General features: G+C 48.7%; 1 protein-coding gene across 1 annotated transcript in view; it reads left to right on the top strand.

Moving 5' to 3' along the window:
• Nucleotides 1-21,845, top strand: part of DNAH6 (dynein axonemal heavy chain 6) — a 3,423,448-nt gene that overhangs the window by 924,763 nt on the left and 2,476,840 nt on the right. The window contains exon 12 of the mRNA XM_069626424.1: nt 9,837-9,957. Within this exon, the coding sequence (XP_069482525.1) occupies nt 9,837-9,957 (121 nt within the window). The remainder of the gene's footprint in view (nt 1-9,836; nt 9,958-21,845) is intronic.

The following is a 21,845-nucleotide window of genomic DNA, read 5'->3' as shown; positions in this document are numbered from 1 at the left end:
TTTGCTTGGTGTTCCTATCCTTGCAAAAAACACTCAAATCCAAGGGTTAGGGACCAATGGGGGGCGTGAGGAGCAACTAGCATTGTTGATCTCAGCACTGTGCATGTGCACACATCTGATCTCACCATGAAATCGGTGAATTTGTGCGGCAAGAGGCCCGAGTACCGGCTGTAAAGGTGCAGAAGGAGGAAGACGAGACACAGGTGGCATATTGATTTGGGATAGAGATTTTTATTTGCACAAAATGAAAGAAAAGCCGGGTTGGGGAAATGCCTAACTGCCCCTAACTACAATGAGTGGTTGCCCTGCCTCATCAAAACAATACTATGGACCCGGTCAGGATGTCCGTCAAAAAAACATTTCCACCGTCCTGTCTCTAAACCTATTTCCATCCTTTACACTTTCAATCTAGTTAAAGGAAAAAGGGTTGTCTTTTTAATTCCAGAATGAGGCCTCTCCCGTTCTGGATGCTGACACCAAAGCACAGTTCTTATGTAAAAGAATATGAATAGTTCAATGTTCACTGTTCACAAAACAAGACAACTTATAAATAACCCTTATCCCTGCTCTTCTGGGGGACCTCTTCCTGGGTTCCTGCTTCTTCTTATTCACAAAATGCAATTTCTCAAAATCCTCTGGGAAATTCCTTGTCATTAACCTGCCAGACCTCACAGCAGACTTTTCCAATAGAGTATCAAGTCTGGTTTACTCGCCTGCCAGACTTGATTTCCACAGTTTTCACTTTAAAAGATATTTGTGATTTGGGCTCACACCCACTGTTTATAATTCTGCTTGTATTGCGGTGGGCTAACAACTCTTATGGATTCCACTGGTTGGCTTTGTCCACTTTCATATGGGTGCCAGACCCTGCTCCCTTGGCTTAACGGAATCCTCGTCCCTTCGTTATCTAGTGTCCACTTGGACAGACCTGGTATACTCCCCTGCCAGGTACTTTTCCACCTAGGTGCACTACCAATGTTCATATCTGTCTGTATGCCTCTTTTGTAATTTCCTTGTGTCCCTCGGGACGTGCTTATCTGCTTCACAGAGTTTGTATTATATTGTAGATCCTCTTTCCCACTCCTTTGTGCTCTTTGGGATGTTCTTATTGGGTTTATAAGGTTAGTATCTATGTGTATGCTTCCCTTTTCATCCCCTTCTACTCTTCGGTGTGTCTTTATAAAGTTTGCAAAGTTTGCATTATATTGCACAGGATCCCTTTCACCCCCTTGGTATATTTTCATGAGCCTCCTCAGCTTCTTCAATGTCCCCTAACCGGTCTGGCCCTAACCTACCTTTGGGAGCTCTTAGGGAGTCTCTGGTCTCTTCTGGGGTTGGCGCAATGCTTCTCCACTCCTGCTGTGCTCAGCGTTCTTTTCATCGCAGCTCTGCAGCTCCAGCGTCTCTCTCTCTCGCCTTCGGCTGCCGGCATTTTTTTTTAATTTTTTTTTTTTTACTTTATTTGTTTGAGTCATACCAGCACCAACATATCACAAGTACATCACAATCAATACAACACAATAGTATCAACATATATGTCATAAAAGAAGCGGTAGTCATGGCGTATACGAGGGGGGGAAATCGCTATCAGATAGCATGTTACACAGATAGTTTCTGAATGTAGCCCAAACGTCCTCCGGGCGGCAAGTCGCTGATACAGTTAATACATTAAGCAGTGTGAGGTAATGGAGAAATTTGTCAATACGGGGTGCATTTGTGGCTTTCCACAATTTCAATGTGCAACATTCGCAACAACACAAGTCACATTAAAAAGACCTCTGGTGGTTTTAGCCACCTTGCCGATGTCCCCGAACAAATACTTCAAGGGGGGTAGTGATGCAGGAATTGACATTCTTTTCAAGGATGTCTGCGACTGAGCCCCAGAACGTAGTTATCAAAGGACCTGCCCAATACATATGGAAGGTGCCCGCATTGGTGCACCACATTTCAAACACTCCCCCGTGCAATCCACCTCACACCTAGCCAGTTTAGCAGCCAGTTTAGCAGGGATGTAATAGAGTTGGTTAAGAATCTTAAACTGTATCAGCCGTAAACCAGAGTTCAAAGACCTGGATTTGGTGAGTTGGCAACATCTGAGCCATTGTTCCTCATTCAACGTCACACCCAAGTCTGTTTCCCAAGTTGATTTTATGTCATTTAAAGAGCTGCAGTGCGACTGCACTAAGGCATATAGGTGTGAGACTCCCTTCCTCCCCGTCATAGCGCACGTGCACTCATGTGTGGCAGGTTCCATAGGAAACGTTGGCCATTTTGTGGCAAACGCAGCCCTCATGCAGTAGTACTGAAGTTGTTTGAGTTGTCCGCCTCCCACAGTGTTCACAATATCTCCCAGACTCATATAGGTACCCCTAGGGAACACATCCCACATTTTCAGTTGTTTGAATGGGTCCCATGTCGTTTGCAATGCTTTATCAAAAGTGGGGGAGATACCAGGAAAATGCCAGAGTGGAACCTCGGGGTCATAAGGAACCGTCACCCCAATTGTTCTATATATCTTGGACCATGTATGAGCAGTAGTACTTACAGGGTCGAACTTGCAGGGGTCTCTGTGGCTGGGACTGAAAATGACACATCGAAGATCGGTAGGGGAAGCTGCATATTTCTCAATGGGGATATGTGTGGCTGTATCGTCGGGGTCAAACCAGTGTTTGGCGAATTGTGCTCGGGCTACCAAGTAATATAATTCGAAGTCGAGTGCTGCAATGCCGCCGCTCGAATATGGCTCTACCAGTTTGACCCATTTCATCCTCGCAGTCCCCCCACCCCATAGAAACAAAGTGTCTAGCGACTGAAGCTTTTTAAAGAAAGCCTTGCCTGGCCGGATGGGGACATTACCAAAATAGTATAGTAGTTTGGGGAGAACAATCATTTTAAGAAGTGCTACCCGGCCATATAGGAAGATTGGGAGCTTAGACCACAAATTAAGTTTGGCTGTGAGTGTCGGCAACAATTCTTCATGATTATCTGCATATAGTGTATGTTTGTCTCTGGACACGACTATACCCAAGTAGCGGACCTGCACTGGGGACCATTTAAATCTGCTAATATTGGATAGGTTCTTCGTGGCAGGGGTGAGCGGGAACAGTTCAGATTTGGAGTTATTGATCTTATATCCAGAGTAACTTGCAAAATTGTGGATATCGGCCATGATTGGTTCCAGCTTAACCTCAGGATCTCGAACATAGAGCAAAGTGTTGTCCGCATAAAGGGATATTATCTGCGGAGGGCCCATCATTCTAATGCCTCTATGTGCATGTTTCTTCCGGATGAACTCTGCCATGGGTTCAATTGTGAGGGCAAACAATATGGGGGAGAAAGGACTACCCTGTCTGGTACCCCTGCCCAGGGAAAAAAGAGAAGATAAAGTGTGATTAGTGAGAACTCTTGCAGACTCTTTTGGTGTAGAGTAATCGGATGCATTTAATGAAGTACGTCCCCAATCCGAAGCATTCAAGCACTGAGAACAGATGGGACCATGAGACCGAATCAAATCCCTTCTCGGCGTCAAGTGCAGTGATTGCTGCGTTTGTGTTAGGGTTAATTTGTGCCATCACCCCGAACAACCTACAGAGATTCAGGGCTGTTGATCGCATAGGGATGAATCCCGACTGGTCAGGGTGAACCAAGTTAGGCATGTATGGGAGGAGTCTAGTAGCAAGAATTTTGGCAAAAATGTTGGCGTCAGAGTTAATCAGGGAGAGAGGCCTGCATGATGACATGTCATGAGCAGAGTTTCAGGAGCACAGTTATTATAGCTTCACGCATTGAGTCCAGGAGCATGCCCCGGTCCATGGCCTCCTCCCACACATTTAACAGGATGGGGGCCAGTTTCTCTTGGAATGTCTTGTATAATTTAGCCCCTAGGCCGTCAGAGCCGGGAGCCCTCACAGATGTTAAGGCCTTGATGTCACTCATTATCTCTTCTAGTGTGATGGGCCTAATGTGGACTGGATATTGGGGGGGAAAGAGCAGGGAGTTCGAGCCCCCATAAAAAAGCTGATGTTTCCTCAGCAGATCTTTCGTCACGGTTAGAGTACATTGTCTTGTAAAATTGAGTGAATGTGGCATTTATTTCTTCTTTCCGATTTACCACCTCCCCTTGTGTCGAATGGATGCTCCCTATAGGATTATGATAGCTTTCAGCTTTAAGCATGTTCGCCAAAAATGTTGCTCTCGCTGTATCTGCGGGCTCTGGCTGGGGTTGCCATATATTGTACCTCTCTGTCAGCAAGTTTATGAAATTCACCCAGTTATTTATGAATGTCTTCAAGGATATCGTTATTGTGGGTGGCGCTGTAATCCTGTTCGAGTGTCTACAGTTGAGACTCCACCTGGCCTAATTCCTTTCTGACTGACGCCAGCAGTCCTGTGGTCTTAGCCATAAGAATGCCCCGAACCCACACCTTGAATGTTTCCCAGTGTCGCATGGGACCGCACAGAGCCTTCATTAATCTCAAAGAATACTCTTTCTCTACATTAAGGGTGTCACACAGATTAGGGTCTTTAAGGATAGCTGGAGGCATCCTCCAATGTTTGACACGTAGGGGGAGACCGCTTAGTACTATGCAAAGGGAGATTGGGGAGTGATCCGAGAGAGTATGTGGATGGATATTGCATGTTGACACTGCATCCGAGAGAGATGAAATGAGGAGCCAATAGTCTATACGAGATTCAGAATCGTGGACAGACGAATAGTACGTATACCGTTTGTCCAACGGATGGAGCATGCGCCAAGCATCTATTAGGGGGGGATCTGTAGCATACTCTGTTGCAAGCTGGTGGCAGCCCTCGTGAGCCTGCGGGGGACCGTGGAAGACCTATCTAACGTTGTATTTAGAATAGTGTTAAAGTCCCCGCCCCACAGCACTAGAGTCCCATCCAGTGGGGTGAGCATGTCCACTACCGTCCAATAAAACTCTGGATCATCCATATTAAGTCCATATGTATTAACCAGTACCACTGAACGGCCCGCAATCTCCCCCCACACCAATGCGAATCTACCCAAAGTGTTTTTTTTACTATTCTAGTATCGGAACCCCAATGATGGATGAATTAAGGTAAGAACCCCCTGGATTGCACTGAATATTCCGTATAGTATCGGAGTGGACTCCAGCATGCGTTGAAATTAACATTTACATTTCTAAGGGCATGTGTCTCCGGGAGCATTAGTATCTGTGGGTTGTGTCTCGTCACATATGCAGCCACCTTCCTGGCTTTAGCCGGGTTGTTTAGACCCAGCGCATTCCAGGAGAGCAGCCTGACTGTCAACCCGCTGCTCACATGAGTATCATGCGCCATTCGTGACTATTACATTCACCATATGTTAGATATACATTAATAGGTTGGGCACTGTCTGCAGTGACATGACTCTGTTTTCAAACATTTAACAACCCCAACTGACCCCAGCCTAATGCCAGGGGTAAAACATTGATATCCCCGCCCTCCACCCCATCCCGTACCATCAACCCTAACAGGATGATGACATCCCTGTTTGAACTTTAAGAACTTTCCAGAGGTGCGTATGTTGCGGCCCACAACTGCCACAGCTGGACGCGACCCATCCGGCACAACTTAGTTTTAGTTCAGTGCCACCAAGACAAAGGCTATTGTACTCCGCATCGATCAGTCAGCTGGGTGTCTTCTGTCGGCCTCATGCTGCGGGAGCCTGTTCTGGTCAGGCCCATGTTCCCGTGGCGGTAGTGTAATTGAAGCCTCAATATAGTACATCGCTGCCGCAGGATGTTCAAAAAAATTTGCTTGGCCGCCATGTTGTATACGTAGCTTCACCAGGAAGATCAGTGCGTATGGACCGTGTCGCAGTCGCAGTTGTCTTTCAGCTTGCTCGTATGACCTTCTCTGAGCCTGCACTCCTGCGGCGAAGTCCGGATAGATGTGTATATTGTCTCCGTCATGGCGCAGGGGCCCCATCTCTCTCGCCAGCCTGAGAACCGCATTTCTGTCCCTGTAGTTAAGCAGGTTGTCAATAATGGTGCGGGGAGGGGCTCCAGGCTTAGCCACAGGGGCCAGTGTATGGTTGGTTCTCTCCACAAGGAAATGGTCCGAGAAGGATGAGGCACCGAAGAGGGATTTTAAAAGCGTCTCAACATGCAGTTCCATAGGACCCTTACATGAAGATTCTGCCACGCCCACAATGAGAATATTATTCCTCCGGACCCTGGATTTCAGGTCATCACACTTGCCATGCATTTTGGCTACCTCTCCCTTTAGCAAGTTAATGTCTCGGTGTTTTGACCAATTGAGTCTTCATTAGTACTGATCCTGGCCTCGGTTTCTGTCAACCGGGCCCTCTCCTTGTCCAGGCGAGCCTTTAGAGATCCAATGGTGGAGACAATATCGTCTAGTTTTACATTGACTGATAGAAACCCAATCTGCATGGTGGCAAGGAGGTGGTCGTCTCTAGAAGTGTTTGAAGAGAATGTTGGAGGGTCACCAGGTATTGGTGCCATTGCGGCCGGTGTTTGGCTGTTTGTGAATGAGTCCATTGGTCCTATTTTCTTTTTCCTGGCACTGGCACCTTTTGTCATCGCTGAGGGGTTAAAGTGTTGGTGTTGTCCAGCACACAATGCGATAGAAAGGGTAACTTTGTGTAGTTGTGAAAGGAGCGTTCAGGCATTAAATGCACACTGCAACCCAGTTGTGTATGTATTGGCACCTCAAAGGAGTTTCCCAACCTTCTATTCAGACTTTGAACCTTTAGGGGGTGTTTTCTCTGTAGCAGTCCATTCACGCCACCATTGAGTGTCCCATATAAGATCGGTAAAGTGCAGGATTGCTGCTCTGGCGTATGATCTTGTGTAAGGATCAGGGCAGATGGTAGCAGATTGATATCTATAGCAGCAGCCGTGGGGCGGGAAAGAGTAGATTCGGGGTTCTACCAATGTGTCGGCATCAAGGAGACCAGAGCATGACCCATGATCTATCCTGGGTCCAGGCACTGGAAATTGCAAGTTGCAGTCTATATGGCCACACGTAGTACCGCTATAGCACCTTTATAAAATGTATTCCGGGCAGTATATTTCTGGTGCTCCTCGTTCAGCTATATGTCAAGGCAGGAGTGTTCAACGCGGCAGTTCTTTTGAGGAATGAACTGTGCTCTCCCACGTTCAACAGCGCTGTCTGTGTCTTAAGGGTATATGTCCACAAGTATGTAACATCTCGGGCGGAGCTCTGTGTTGTAGGTCAGGTGAATCGTGCTTTCTTGGTAGACAGTACGAGGAGAGGTATTCCTGGTATGGCTGCTCCTTACCCAAAGTGTCAGGGGATTACGCTATCGGCAGACTTCCCTGTTCTCAATCTTCACGTGGCAGTCTGGTAGGTGGCTTCCCCTATCACTACCGTAGTGGCAGTGTCGGCGTGTGGCTCTGCAGGACCAACTTCCAACCACTGATGAAGCAGTTCTAGTGGTGCACACAACCATATAGCCGGGTATTGATACTTGCCCGTGTTATGGCTTGGCCCACCAGCAGGCAACTAAGTGAGACTAACAGTAAGTCCCTGCATCAGCCACAATACGGGGAGAGAAATGGACTGTGGCCTCCCACGTATATGTCTATATTCATATTAGTTTGGATGGTATGTGCCGTTAATGGGGTTTAGTAGTACTATGGCCTCTTCAGTCAATGGACGTTCTGGGCACGGGCGATGCGTCGAGATATGTGCTTACCGGGTATTCAACGAGGATCTCTGCGTATCAGAGAGGTCCGGACCAGACTGCGTAGTTCAGGGCATCTGTCCTCATTCAGGGCCGTATTCCGACGATGTTCCAGCATATATTGGATAAAGTTCGATGGGCATGCTCAACACCCGTCACCGGGGCGATTCCGTGCCAGTCCGAGAGCAATCGAACCAGAGAGGTCCTGTGCTGGGGAGGCCAGCGCCAGTGCCCCTTTGCGATCGCAGGACCCCACCCGGTCGCCCCAGACTCTGGATCGGGCCGGCTTCAGGAGCGGAAGGGCCCCACACAACGGGGCTGGGCACCAGTAGCAGGGATCTGTTCTCCCTGCAATCAGAGTCACAGTAAGGTATCCCGATGGCCTGGGAGTTCACAAGGTTTGAGCAGTGTAATTTGCCCTGGAGCCGTGTGACCTGGCTGTCCGCGGCCATTCTCCCGGCTCCGCGTAGTTCAGTGCCACGTGTGTTGGTCCGTCCCCACAACACCCGCACTGGGCAGCAGGTTGATGGCACTCCCCAGTAGCAGCCGGATCACCACCGTACCCCCACAGGGTACTTCGAAGCTTGCTTCGGGCAGTCCTAGTCTTGGGGAACGACTGGAGCGTTTACAAAGAGTCGTAGCACGAAAGGGGGAGGAGAACCCGCACCCAGGCGCAGATGGTAGCAGTGCAGGCTCCTCCCACTGCGTGGCCCAGTGGCGTCGTTCCCATCATAGAGTAAAGTGATATCTTCACTGTACCCATTGTCGGCTACCGTTACTCCTCTCCTCCGCTTGACTCACACAGCATGGATATCTCAGCCAAGAAGCGACGGATCTGTCTGCTTTTTCAGTCGGGTTGTCCACCACGCTTCCCACACAGGAATCAGGCTGAGTTTCTTGACTGGGTGGCCGCGAAACAGGATATTTTTAACAAAAGGATGTTAGCAGGAGCTGAGCTCTACAGCCTAGGCAGCCATCACGTGTGTGCGCAATGGCGCCCCCTCACCAGCGTCTCTTTTAATGGTCAGTTTTCACTGGTCTGTCCCCCCGTGTCTGCCAGCATCAGGTCTGCCTCACATAGACCTCTCAGGTATCTGTGCCAGTCCACATCCCGGCCTCCAGTCTTCGGGTTCCTTGGTACGGGACCAGCGTCTCGTCTTCCTGCACCTCCAGGGCAGGCTGTTCGACCACAGAATGAGTAATTCCTCCCTTTTTACAATCAGCCAGATGTACCACGTGTGTTGGTTCCGTGGTGTATTTTTCCCCCTTGCTTCATCTTCCTCGTCAGTGATATTCTGCACCAGGCTTGGATGAGTCTCCCTGTTCCTCGTCCCAGCCTTTTCAAGGATGTCCTCTGCTTAACTATAACAAATAGTGGTGAAGGGGATGAGAGGGACTGGAGTGGGGGTTAAGGAAGTACAGGACACCAAAGGGGTGTATGAATGCTGCGTTCTCGGAGTGCCATTGTCCCCAATCCCATGAAGGGTTTCCCTCCCCATGAGATCCACCCGCTGAGTACCACCCCCAGGGGGACCATCGGGTAGCGGCCTCACCTCCCTGGCCTCATGGAAAGGGGCCTCCCCCAAGGAAGATGTGACAATACCCTGGGGTTCATCACACAGGGCAAATATTGTGTTCGCTGACCCTTTACTGCACTTAAATAGTGAACCACTGATAGCAGAGACGTATCACAATACAGAGAAATTGCCCAACCAATTGGTCAAGTTACTAATTAATCTCTTTTTTTGATCGTCTTCTGTCAAGATCAGGTTGATTTTTAAGGGATGCACACTTTATGCCACCACAATGGGTATTGCACACACATACACACCAAACACTGGCTATCTTAATGACTGAGCAGCACTATAAAATGTTTTTGGAAACTTGTCAAGAAGTTCAATGTATGCATATCTTGGTGTCTACTTTGACAACCCCCAGGTTTTGTTTTTTTTCCCCTCGGAGCTTTTTTTCGCTTTCCTTATCGATTTGTCATCTGCTAGTGGTATGAGCAAACACTTATTTTGTTTATCTTGTAGCGCTCCACTTGCAACTGAACATCTTTACCCTTGTATTTGATGAGTTTGACTGGGGGAAATGCTAAAAATTGTCCTTTCATCATATAGAGTTTTCTATTTTATTTTAGGAATCCATTCACTCAGCTTTTGAGGCTGCTAACTTGTATGCCAACACCTTCGAAAGGTTTTGGTTGTTCTTCAAAGAAAATGAAAGCCTTGATTTACATGCACTGCGACAGGAAGAGCATGGTAAGTTCCCTTACTTTCAATGACCAGTTATTTTTGGCGTATTTTAGTGGTTTTCCAATTCAATTCCAAAACAAATATATTTCAATTAGAAAAATGAAATGTTCTTTAATCTTTATAATAAAGATGGCTCCTAAATGAATTGCAGAGGAATCTGCTGCAAATGTGTTTGTGCACTTTATTGTGCCATTAGTATATGTTGTGATTATATGTTATCAGAGAGCAAATTAGGAAGGGATGTATATTCACAAACCACGATTTCCAATATAAACCAGGCTTAACCACCTATAAATTGCAAATGTAACTGTCTGCAGTCACAATGAAAATACCCTTAGAGTTGAAAATGTGGGATGTCAATGCATACAGTATGCTACGCGGAAGTGTGAACAATATTTATTTGTTTTTCTTCCTGGCTGCAAATGATTTTCTCCTCACTGTTTTCACTTCCTTGTGCATTCTGACAATCTATCAATCTGGTGCGATTTCCCACTTTGCTTGCCTCACGAACAACTGGATTACTTAGATTTGGTATAGCATAGCACATAAGTGTGGCAAAAGCATTTGCTTATATTTGTGAATTACTATGTAATGTAAGACTCAGTGGGTGTTCACCAAAATTTGCACTGACTTCTCTTAATCCTGCTCTAATATACCCCTCAGAATGGCCACTTTTGCTAATCTTGTAGGAAATGAAGAGTGCCCAGTGTATGTCTTTGCACATCCAGCACATAGTTGAGTTTCAGCTTTGTTGACCCATTACAGGTATGCCTTTTTGCAAATCTTGCATAACTTAAGCAACAATAAATATGGCCTTCCCAGAATAAGTCCCATTTATGCGTGGAAACAGTACATTGACTCAATAATAATTGATTTGGAGCATTTACACCATGCTGCCCAACCCTTCTCCACTGTTACTATCTGTTTTTTTTTTGCCTGGTGGAACCCCACTTGCTCTCCTATGTTCCCACCTATCTCTGCACCCCTTCATACTGAGTAATCTTGGTCATCTGCCACATTGCTAAAGTATTTTGAGAAGTCGGTCTATCGGGCTGGCTCTAGGACTGTGCATAGTGACCATTGTTATCACAGACATATGCTGAATATCATTAGCTCTTGGATTTTCGTGAGAGTGAACTGCTAAAAAGAGACTGTCTGGGGATTCATTCTTTGGTTTGCCTTATTTGTACCCTCTGTGAACCTGGCACATACCCGGCCTTATATTGTGCTCACTAGTGCTGTGGCTTTTTTCACTTGCATTGGAAGGGCTTGAGGTGGGGAGAATCTCGCTCATTATACACTGCCATCTTAAAAACAAACCAAAAAACCAAAGCGGTGCCATTGATCTTACTTTAGAAAACATGGGTAAACAGAACATGGAGATCGTGGGTGCTCTGTGGTGGTTTAATCCACTAAATGCTTGAAAAAACAGTTTGTTTAGAACTGGTGACAATAGAGAAGAACCTTCAGCAATTGACCTTGAGAGGACAATTTTGTATTGCTTTGGAATTTCATGTAATTGGTGATTTATAGAGGTCACTTCAGGGTGCTCAAAGGAAAGGCATGTGGGAGAACAAAAATGCTAAGGGTTATTCTGAATGTAAAGGCAAAGGCAGGGAAGTAAGATGTGTACAGACATATAATTCATATATTTGTTCAAGTCTTCATTCCTGAAAATTCAAGTGCAGAGGATGGGCATGCTTGCAAAGAAGATACAGTGCCAGAACATCCAGCAACAAGGGCCTTGTGTGGCCAGCAGTCTTGAGTCAATCCTTACTTTCCTCGCGGTGGTAGGTTGGTATAACATGCAGCAACAAAGCCGGTTTAGGGAGATTTAGCTCTGGTCAAAGTTTAGACTATAGTTAATTTCTCCATTAGTAGAAATGTTCAGAAACGGAATGTTCAGTCATTTCTGTTTCAGTTGCTTCTCAAAGCTGGTGGGATCACCCAGGTTTTTTGCAGATCTACATTGAGCAGGTTCCAAATGTGTAGGGCTTGTGTGGAGATAATTCTTCATTTAAGCCTTACTTTTCTGTGGTGGCAAGTTGGAGATTCATTCCAGTGGATAATCTTATCATTCTTTCTGGCCATTTCTAGACTGCACACAGGTTTTTCTGCGTGTTCCACATAGCCTAATGCAAACTAATTGATTAGGCATTTTGTTTTGAGGCTGATCCTTGTTTCCATGGACATCCAGCGGAGACATTTCAATGCTGGGGTGATGCAGTCCCGGGAATTTGAGCACCAGCATAAGTCTTGCAGCCTAATTCATTAACAGCTACAGACTCATTTTGGAGCCACCACCACAAAGCCCAATGAGTGTTGAAAGTTGTTAAGAGGTTTTTATAGTTTACTATGTCATATACTGATGGTGACTCTAGGAGGATAAGAATGTATGGGTGGTTAAAATCTGTAGCTCTAAGTATCTTTTCTCTGATATTGATCTGGGTGGTGTGAGAAACCTGAAGGTGCCTCACCCGCTAGTCCCCAGGGATCTGTCGTCCAGGCGGCCAGGAAACGGCCATCGCTTTTCGATCCAGTTCCTGGGGGTGGACCAGTGCGGGAGGATCACCCTGAATGAGGGGTCCTTGGGGAGTGGAAGTGGACACCACAGGGTGAGACGAGGTATCCCCTTCCCAATAACACCTTTTCCCCATCCTATGAGGTAAGATACCTAGGAATTCAAATCCCCCACTCCCACCCTTTCCCGAGACAAACACTTTCTCACGGACAGGTCACCGTGAGCAACAACGGACTAACACCCGAGCCGTATACCTGACATGTCCCAACACAAGGGTCAGGCAGAGTCAGGCAATTACTGCTAATTGCACACGCCTGCCTACCATCAGACTTCCCCACATGGATAAAAGGCAGAGCTTGAAGCACACGCTGAGCAAGGCAAAATGCACTAGGAAGCAGCAATTCCCAGATGGCAGTTTAAACCTAGGAGAAAGGTGCCAAGACCAGAGAGGGTTGCAAGGAGGGAACTACCCTTGACCTTTTCGGAGAAGCACTGTGACTTTCATGAGACCTCGAGGAAAAGAAACATAAGGCTGGGAATAACAGCTGAACAACGGTGCAGTGTGTATCAAAAGTACACTGGGCCCTCCGGCATTGATAGCCAAGGCGGGGAGAAGCGATTGGCGCCGTGGTACTGTCGTGGCTACGACAACAAAGCAGCGCCAGCAAACACAGCTGGTGAGTCAGAGAGACTGATAGCAGACCAGACTGTGTTACGAAAAAGGTTACAAGCAGCAACATTGTATGAAGAAAGATGAGGCGCATGTGAGTGAACTTTGTGAAACCGGAATAGATACCATACACAGAGTGGTCCGGTGCTATGTTTAGTTATCCTACTGAGTGTGTGAGAATTATTGAACTGTAAAATCAAAATAGTCCTGAAACTGGTCAATCTAAATCCTGTGCACATTCAAAAGTCTTTGATAGCTAAAACAAACTGAGATTGGTCTGAGCCTGGCTGATGGAGACTAATTGTATAAAAGGTGATCTGAGCCCAGAAGAGAGGGATCTGAGGTGAACCGCGGTCATCCAAGATGATATTGTTGTGGCAAATGTGAACAGGACTGAGGGATGCCTACAAACTAAAATTGGTCTGAGCCCGGCTGAGGGAGTATAATTGTATAAAAAGGATCTGCGCCTGGAAGAGGGGGATCAAAACGAAAGATTGCAGTGAGAAAAGGTAACTGAGTCCGGCTGTGGGGGATGCGGGGTGAAGAGGGAATCACCCTACTTGAATATTTGAAAATTAACTTTTTCATTGTTTTTGGTACATCAGGCCCTCTGAATCATGAGACTTTTAACATAAGAGACTTGGGCATAGAAGGCCCTGATGCTAGTAAAAGGAACTGTGTCCTTGTGCCAAAGAAGTCCAAGAGTGTGCTATGCTCGAGTGAACCGCCTTGTCCCGTGCTGAAAACATTGGGGAAGGGAGGCCAACGGCCTGAACATCCTGATTTATCATTTTGTGAACATTTCTTTATTTGTAAATTAGCAGTAAGGATTGACAAAAGCTTTCTTAGTATATGCCCTTTTATTTTAACAAGACTCCACTTGGACTGCATTTTTATTATTTGATGGTTGTCGTTTGCTCCCATCTTAGATTTAGGCTTATATAGGTTTTTATCACGCCCTTGAATAAGGTTCAATAAACACCCTTGAACTGGGGTCAGTTGTGCCTGTCTTACTTTGATACCATGCCTTCCTTCCAGTGGTCTCAGTGCTCCTGGTAGGTCAGAAGATGCACTGCTTATAACGGAATATGCCTCCTGCTTCAGAGCAATTGTAAGAGTATTGTTACTACTTTCAAGTATTTTGCTCCATAAAGGGAGGGTTGAAATAAGCCCATGGGGTCTACATCACATTTCCTTTGAAAGAAAGTTATGATGGATTTCTTTGGTCCTGTTGGGACAAGGTCAAGTTGTAGAAGTAGGTAAGGATGGGTTCAATTGTTGTTATCTGTTCTTTTATAAATAAGACTAGGTAGGGAAACAAGCCTTGTGCTGAGGAAAACTTAATGCTTTCACTATTTTTACCAACTCCTGTTTGAAGATTTGCTGAATCCCCCTACTGCTAAGAATGTGACCCGTTATTGGAACTACAATCCTATGGTTAGGACTGTGATGTACACATTCTCCTCAGAGGTTACATGAGAAGAAGCAGTTTAGTGCAGGGGGTTCATGTGTTCACATTGGGGGGATTCATGGGGACGTTTTCTACAAAGAATATGGGCCATTTATTGGTTAGTTTCTGAAATGGGCTCTTACCACCTTGTCCATCTTAGTCAGAACTGCCTTGTTGGCACCAGACTTGGCTTGTGCTCCATCCGAAACTCCCAGACTGGGTCTACCAGGGACCAAATGGCAGATGCTACAGAGAATGTCCAATTCTTTGAGCTCATGGGTACGTTTGGGCAGGCCTCAATGCTATCACAGATTATAGATCCAATTAGGTGCAATCTAGGTTTTACAGAGGCAGTGAGTCTATTTCATCAAGGCAATTTCATTGGCTAATATGAGACTTTGGCTACTAATGATTTGCCTTTCCATAAGGCTATCAGCAATATTCTAATCAAGGAATGGAAAGACATAGAAAAAAGGTGTTTCCAAGATTCCTAGTAAAAATAAATTAGATCGAGAGGTTTGACACAGAATTTCCACCAACTCCTAATGTTGAATACATTTTGGCAAGCCTATCCTGTAAACTTTGGGGCGATATCTCCATTGATGCAGTGAACAGTGGAGTTTAGAGATGGTGTGCAGCCATGTGTTTCAATCTAGGAGTAGAACCATCACTGTGATGTCCCAGTTAAGCATGGCGCATGCGCGAGCCTCGATTGGGCCCGCGCATGCGCAGTTGAATAAACCGCGTCCGTGCGGGCAGTTGCTGCCGGGACGCGTAACAGGCAGCCTTTCGTCCTGCGCCTCTCTGTGTGAGTGTGTGGGTGCATGAGTGCGTGTGGGCCGCCCGAGGCACGGGTAGCCACGTAACAACTGGCGACGAGGCGGGACGCCACCAGAGCATTCGCTCGATGCACACGGCATGTTGAACATCAGCAACGTTATGACGTGTTGAGTCACGGACCCGGCGGGAACATTCCTTTGATGTTCTAGCAGCTGGTATACAGCAGTAGCGGCCTGAAAAGGTGGTCATGCGCTGCTTTTACCACCTCATAAACAATTTTTGGAACTTTTGGCTGTCCTCAACACCCAGAGGACAGCCCACATTTGACAGACACTCAGCGCCAGAAAGGGAGCAAGGACACACTGTTTGTCACCGGACAGTAATTTGAGGTACGTGCACTGCCCACCCAAGTCAGGTTTGCGGCCTGTAAGCCATAAGGAGGTGCCTGTTCGACCTGTAAACATGGCAGGAAGCGACGGAGAGGCGGAAGCTGCAGCAGTGGTGGTGAAAACACAACAGGGGTCTTTACTGCCGATGCAAGAGTTTGATGTGTCAGGTCCCCCTTCGAAATTGGGCCCAAGATGGTTGCAATGGATAAAAAAACTTGATATGTACTTTACAGCAAATGGAATAACCGATGACGATGCGAAGAGGGCCACCCTTTTGTACTCGGCGGGTTTGGAGGTCATACACATATGAGTCCCTTAACCTGCAGGTAGTCACCTATGCTGCAGTCAAGACTGCTTTGGAAAACCACTTTATACCGCTCTCCAATGTTGATTACAAGAGATTTCTCTTCTGTGGGGAAAAACAGCGGGAGGAGGAGTCACTTTATCAGTTTTGTGCTCGACTGCGATTGATGGCCACCACTTGTCGATGGGACAATGAAAAATCTATGATAAGGAATCAAGTTCTCCAAGGGTGTACATCTGGCAAGTTACGGAGGCAAGTGTTGAGGGAACCGGGCTGGACCCTGCAGCAAATCCTGGACAGTGGCAGAACGTATGAACTGGCGGAGTCGAGAGGCGCCAAAATGGATGCAGCAGTGCGTCCGGGGACATCCGAGGATGCGTTTGCTATCGGGAAACGGGCTACGTCGAAAGACAAGTGGGGGCAGAGAAGGCAAGAGACTTGTCCTCCAACGGGGTCTGACTCTATTTGCCAGTACTGCGGATATGATTTGCCCCACTCCGAGGAGTGTCCGGCCAAGTCGAGGTCATGTGGCCGATGCAATGGACCCGGACACTACGCCCGGATGTGTCGCGCCCCTGCTCCTGTGTGCAGAGGGGCCCGGCCAGGGTACGTGGTGGTGGTTCGAGGAGGCAGAGGAGCATCGCGGCCTTGGAGCAAGAAATGCAGAGACTGCAGCTAGCTGAAGAGGAAGAGGAGGAGGAGGAAGAAGTTTTCTTCATCTCGAGCATCGCCTCAGGGGCAAGGAGTAAGAGACAGCCCAAATGTGTTGTGGACATTCAGGGGGTGCCGACACAAGTACTCATTGACACAGAGGCCTCAGTCTGTGTGCTTGCCTCAGATCATTACCAGCGGATCCCAGGGCCTCCTGTGCTAGACGTTTCGACTGCAAAGATCTTCACGTTTGGCGGGGACACTCCGCTTCCCATCAGGGGCGTGTTCGTAGCACCTGTGTCCAGGGGAGGGAAAACAATAAAGGCCCGATTCTTCATCACAGATGTGAGTCCCCACTCTCTACTCAGCTGTGCGGCATCCAAAGCCCTGAGCCTGGTTCACTTTGCAATGGAGGTCTATCAAGTGGAAATTGAAATGCTGTTGGACAGGTTTGCAGGTATTTTTGAAGGGGTCGGGAAGTTGAAGGCACCCCCGGTGCGTCTACACATTGACGACACGATCAGGCCAATGGCCCTCAAGCATAGGCGGATCCCATTCCATCTTCGTGAAAAGGTGGAGGAGGAGCTTCGCTCGCTTGTCAACATGGATATTATCGAGAGGGTGGAAGGGCCGACGCCTTGGGTTTCACCCATAGTGGTCGCACCCAAGCCAAAACAGCCAGGGGCGGTGAGAATTTGTGTAGACATGCGCCTCCCCAATGCCGCAATTAAGAGGGAGAGACACCTAACGCCGACCCTTGATGATATCATAGGGGAGTTGCAGGGGGCGAAAGTCTTTTCGAAATTGGATCTACAAGCGGGCTATCACCAGCTTGAGCTCCACCCAGACTCTAGATTCATCACGACTTTCACAACACACAAAGGTCTTTACCAATTTAAGCGCCTGAGTTTTGGCATTTCATCAGCTGCCGAAGTATTCCAGAACACTATAAGAGGGGCGCTCGCAGGCCTAAAAGGCGTTTTGAACATGAGTGATGACATTTTGGTATTCGCCGACTCGGAAGCAGAGCACATGAAGAGGCTCGAGAACACGCTGAAAAGGCTGAACGATCTGGGTCTTACCCTGCACCGTCAAAAGTGTGAATTCTTTAAAGACCGGATTGGGTTTTTCGGATTCATTTTTCACGCAGCGGGTGTGTCACCTGACCCGGCAAAGATCAGAGACATTCGTGAAGCAGCGGCACCATCGTCCCCCACGGAGGTAAGGAGCTTCCTGGGGATGGGAAATTACTGTGGGCGCTTCATCAAGGGTTTGGCTTCCTTATATGAGCCCCTAAGGGCATTGACCAGGAATGATGCCGTGTGGAAGTGGGAAAGCAGAGAACAGGAGGCATTCCAGGCCCTCAAGAATGCCCTGTCTGATGGGGACACTATGGCGTACTTGAACCCTTCCGTGGAATCGGAGATTGTGGTCGATGCCAGTCCCGTGGGTGTTGGGGCAGTACTCTTGCAGCCAGATGAAAGAGGGGACATGCGGCCCATCGCTTACGCGAGCAAGGCTCTCTCCAACACCGAGAGGCGATATTCACAAATTGAGAGGGAGGCACTGGCCATCCTGTGGGGCTGTCACCATTTTCGCCTCTACATCCTGGGCAAGCCCGTTGTAGTGGTGACAGACCGCAAGCCGCTGGTGCCCATCCTGGCGAGTGTGTCTTCGAAGCCGCCACCCAGAATTGAGAGGTGGATGTTGGCCCTGATGGAGTATGGGGTTCGACTGATATACAGACCGGGCACCAACAACCCGGCGGACTATCTCTCACGTCACCCTAATTCGGAGAACACCGACAAGGACGGCGGTGTCGGACTGCCAAGGGTTGCTCTGTCATGTGATAGATGGGGCGTTACCAGTGGCGCTGTCGAGGCTAGCTATTGCGACTGAGTCATCCAAGGATGAGGTCTTCGGCATAATCAAAGCAGCAGTAAGAAGTGGAGATTGGAGAGAGGTGCTGCGTAACAACTCCCGACGTCAGCCGGAGGCCCAAAGGGATCTTCAGGCACTCTGGAGGGTAAGGGATGAGCTCTCTATCTCTGATGATGGACTGATCCTCAGAGGGCGGCAAATTGTGATCCCACAGGCTTTAAGGATGCGGGTGTTGGAGCTGGCGCACATCGGGCATCAAGGGGTTGTCAAGACCAAAGCGAGACTACGGCCCAAGGTGTGGTTTCCGGATTTGGAGGGGATGGTCGAGAGTTTCGTGAGAAGGTGCCTGGCATGTCAGGCGGCGACCCCAGGAGACAGAGCCCCACCGATAAGTTCGATGGAGCGAAGTGAGAAGCTGTGGGGAACTGTCCACGTGGACTTTGGCTCGACTGGTCGAGGCATGAATTTCCTGGTGGCAGTGGATCAATGGTCTAGGTACCCAGAGGTGGATGTGGTGGAGTCGACGGCGACTGAGTTTACCACGAGAGCCCTGGACAAAATGTTCGCGACACATGGCTTTCCGGAGATACTTTGCTCTAATAATGGACCGCCATTTACCGGCAGCCAGTTTGCCCAATATCTCCGGGAAAGGGGGATACATCACCGCAAGGTATCCCCGCTATGGCCCCGCGCCAACGGAGAGGCCGAAAGGCTGATGCGTACTTTAAACAAAGTACTGAGGATTTCCGCCAATGGGGGTGACGACCTTCCGAAGAAGCTCGTGGAATTTTTGCGAGAGTACCGGACCACGCCCCACCAGTCCACGGGGGTTGCCCCTGCGGAGGCGCTGTTTGGGTGCTGCCCTCGGGGAATGATACTAGAAATCGAGGGGAGGAGTCCAGGTGTCATAGACAATGAAAAGGTTTGAGAAGAGCGTGCCACGCGCAATCAGAAGGAAAGCGAGAGACGAGGTCTGCAAGACAAAGAAGTGTGCGTATGAACCTCGCCCCTGGAAGGTCACCCATGTGAAAGGGACCATGGTGACGGAGGCCTGTGAAAGCGGCACGGTCACCCGCAACAGGTCCTTTTTCAAAAAAGTGGACACGGCAACAGAGACCGTGGGTCAGGAGGATGTGCCTCGCCAGGAGGCAGTCCCCGAGGTTCCAATTGATGATCCCACTAGTGCTGTCGCCCTTTGGGGGGCCAGGGCCCCTGGAACACCACCAGTCACTTCAAGGTATCCCGTGCGCAGTGGTCGGAGACTGCCTGCTCATCTCAAGGACTATGTCCTTGACTCAGGAGACTGAGCCGAGATCGTAATGGACCGTCAACAGTGACGGGTGGGATCCTGTTCATGTTTTACCAGTTATGTTTGGTGCTGTCCCAGTTAAGCATGGCGCATGCGCGAGCCTCGGTTGGGCCCGCGCATGCGCAGTTGAATAAACAGCGTCCGTGCGGGCAGTTGCTGCCGGGACGCGTAACAGGCAGCCTCGCGTCCTGCGCCTCTCTGTGTGAGTGTGTGGATGCATGAGTGCGTGTGGGCCGCCCGAGGCACGGGTAGCCACGTAACAATCACTAGTAACATGGCTCAGTCCTTGTTGAAGGATTTTCAGCAATTGTTTCATAAGTTCTACAATGAGGAGGACTGTTACCAGTTGTTGGGCTGATAGAACAGGAAGTCCCTGAATATTACATTTGATGATCTTTGTGCATCACCCACTTTGCAAGTTAATTAAGTATATTTTACCTTGATGGTGATAAGTGAGGAGAGCAGATCCAGTATTGCATAGAGTAAAGGCATCTAATAGGTGGTGACTGTGGGGTATATCCCTTTCAAGAGTGGTTGCCTTCTCAGCCCGTCCTACTCTTTGGAGGATCTTCATTAAAGGACAGGCTCCCACTGAAACGGCATGTTCAAGTGGCCCGCAAGGTATCGGCAGTGGGGACACCACCCAGACCGTCCGAGATTGCTGTAAGCATTGGGACGATCTACGTCCCCTGGTCCGCAACCTCCTTGCTGCAGAGAGCAGCCAGGGGCTGGCCACAGGAGGCGGACCGCCATCCCACATCAAACTCACCTCCTGGGAGGAGACCTGCAGCACTATTATCCACATGGAGAGTATTGAAGGGGTAGGAAATGCGGAGATGGGAGTAGCAACATCGGATGATGACAGTGAGTGTCCCTTACCGTAATCCCAAAGTCACACCACACACCTTCATCCCCAATGCCAATGGCGAAGCCCAAATGCCATTTAGGTGGCACCAGATTCCTGCTGCATTTCCACCCACCGAAAGCCACCTCCCACACAACTACAATATACCTCCCTCGAACACAATCAACAAACCCCACTGACACATCGCACATGTTCTCTGTATTGCCGACACAAGTACCATCTGCATGCGCACACACACACACACACACACACACACATCACTGTCCAACAGCAGCCGTCACCATCGTGTCGCCTCATGGCAAGATGCACACATCACCAGCACCATTTGCTCACCTGTCACACCCACCATGTCCATACACGCAGAGTAAACATCAATGCATCAACGTACAGAATGGGAGCACATCGGTTCCACAATGAAACACCACATGACACACAGCCCCTGTGTCATGGCCACAACACCCAAACCACTAGACACCTGTACCCCACCCAACAGACACTGTGCACAACATGGCTGCACCAGAAGTATGCTCTGACACTGCATCCCCCCCACATTCTTGTGTCCACCATGCCAGGCCCTCCAACATGTCCATGACAATATGCATGATTCAGAATGTACTAGCATCGATGTATGTCAGATGGATGCACACCCATAACTAATGCCCTGTCTCACTGTCCCCACAGGCATAGGATCTGACAGCGAGGGCGAACATGCCACAACACCCCGGTCAGGCACTGCATGTCCGTGCCGCGGCAAAGACACCGCCTCCAGCCAGTTGCCGTCCACCTCCACGACAAGACACAAGCGTGCCACACAATCCACGGCACAGCCCCCTCCCCCCCACCACCACCAGGAAACACAGGCTTCCCAGCAGCCCAAGCACCCACCATCAACTTCCAGCAAGGCCCCCTGGCAAACATCAACTTCTGCCAGCACGGCCCCCCGGCACTCATCAACATCTGTGGCACAGCAGGCACTTCAGCTTGAAGAGCTGGAATTCCCAGTGGCCAGCGAGCAGGAGGAGGCAGAATTTGTAGTGCACAGTGAGCAGGGTGAGGCGGCACGATCCGCAGTGC

This window comes from Ambystoma mexicanum, chromosome 6p, assembly GCF_040938575.1.
Source record: "Ambystoma mexicanum isolate Mex_15411 chromosome 6p, UKY_AmexF1_1, whole genome shotgun sequence".
Taxonomy (NCBI): domain Eukaryota; kingdom Metazoa; phylum Chordata; class Amphibia; order Caudata; family Ambystomatidae; genus Ambystoma; species Ambystoma mexicanum.
This window is presented reverse-complemented; position numbering and strand designations above follow the sequence as displayed.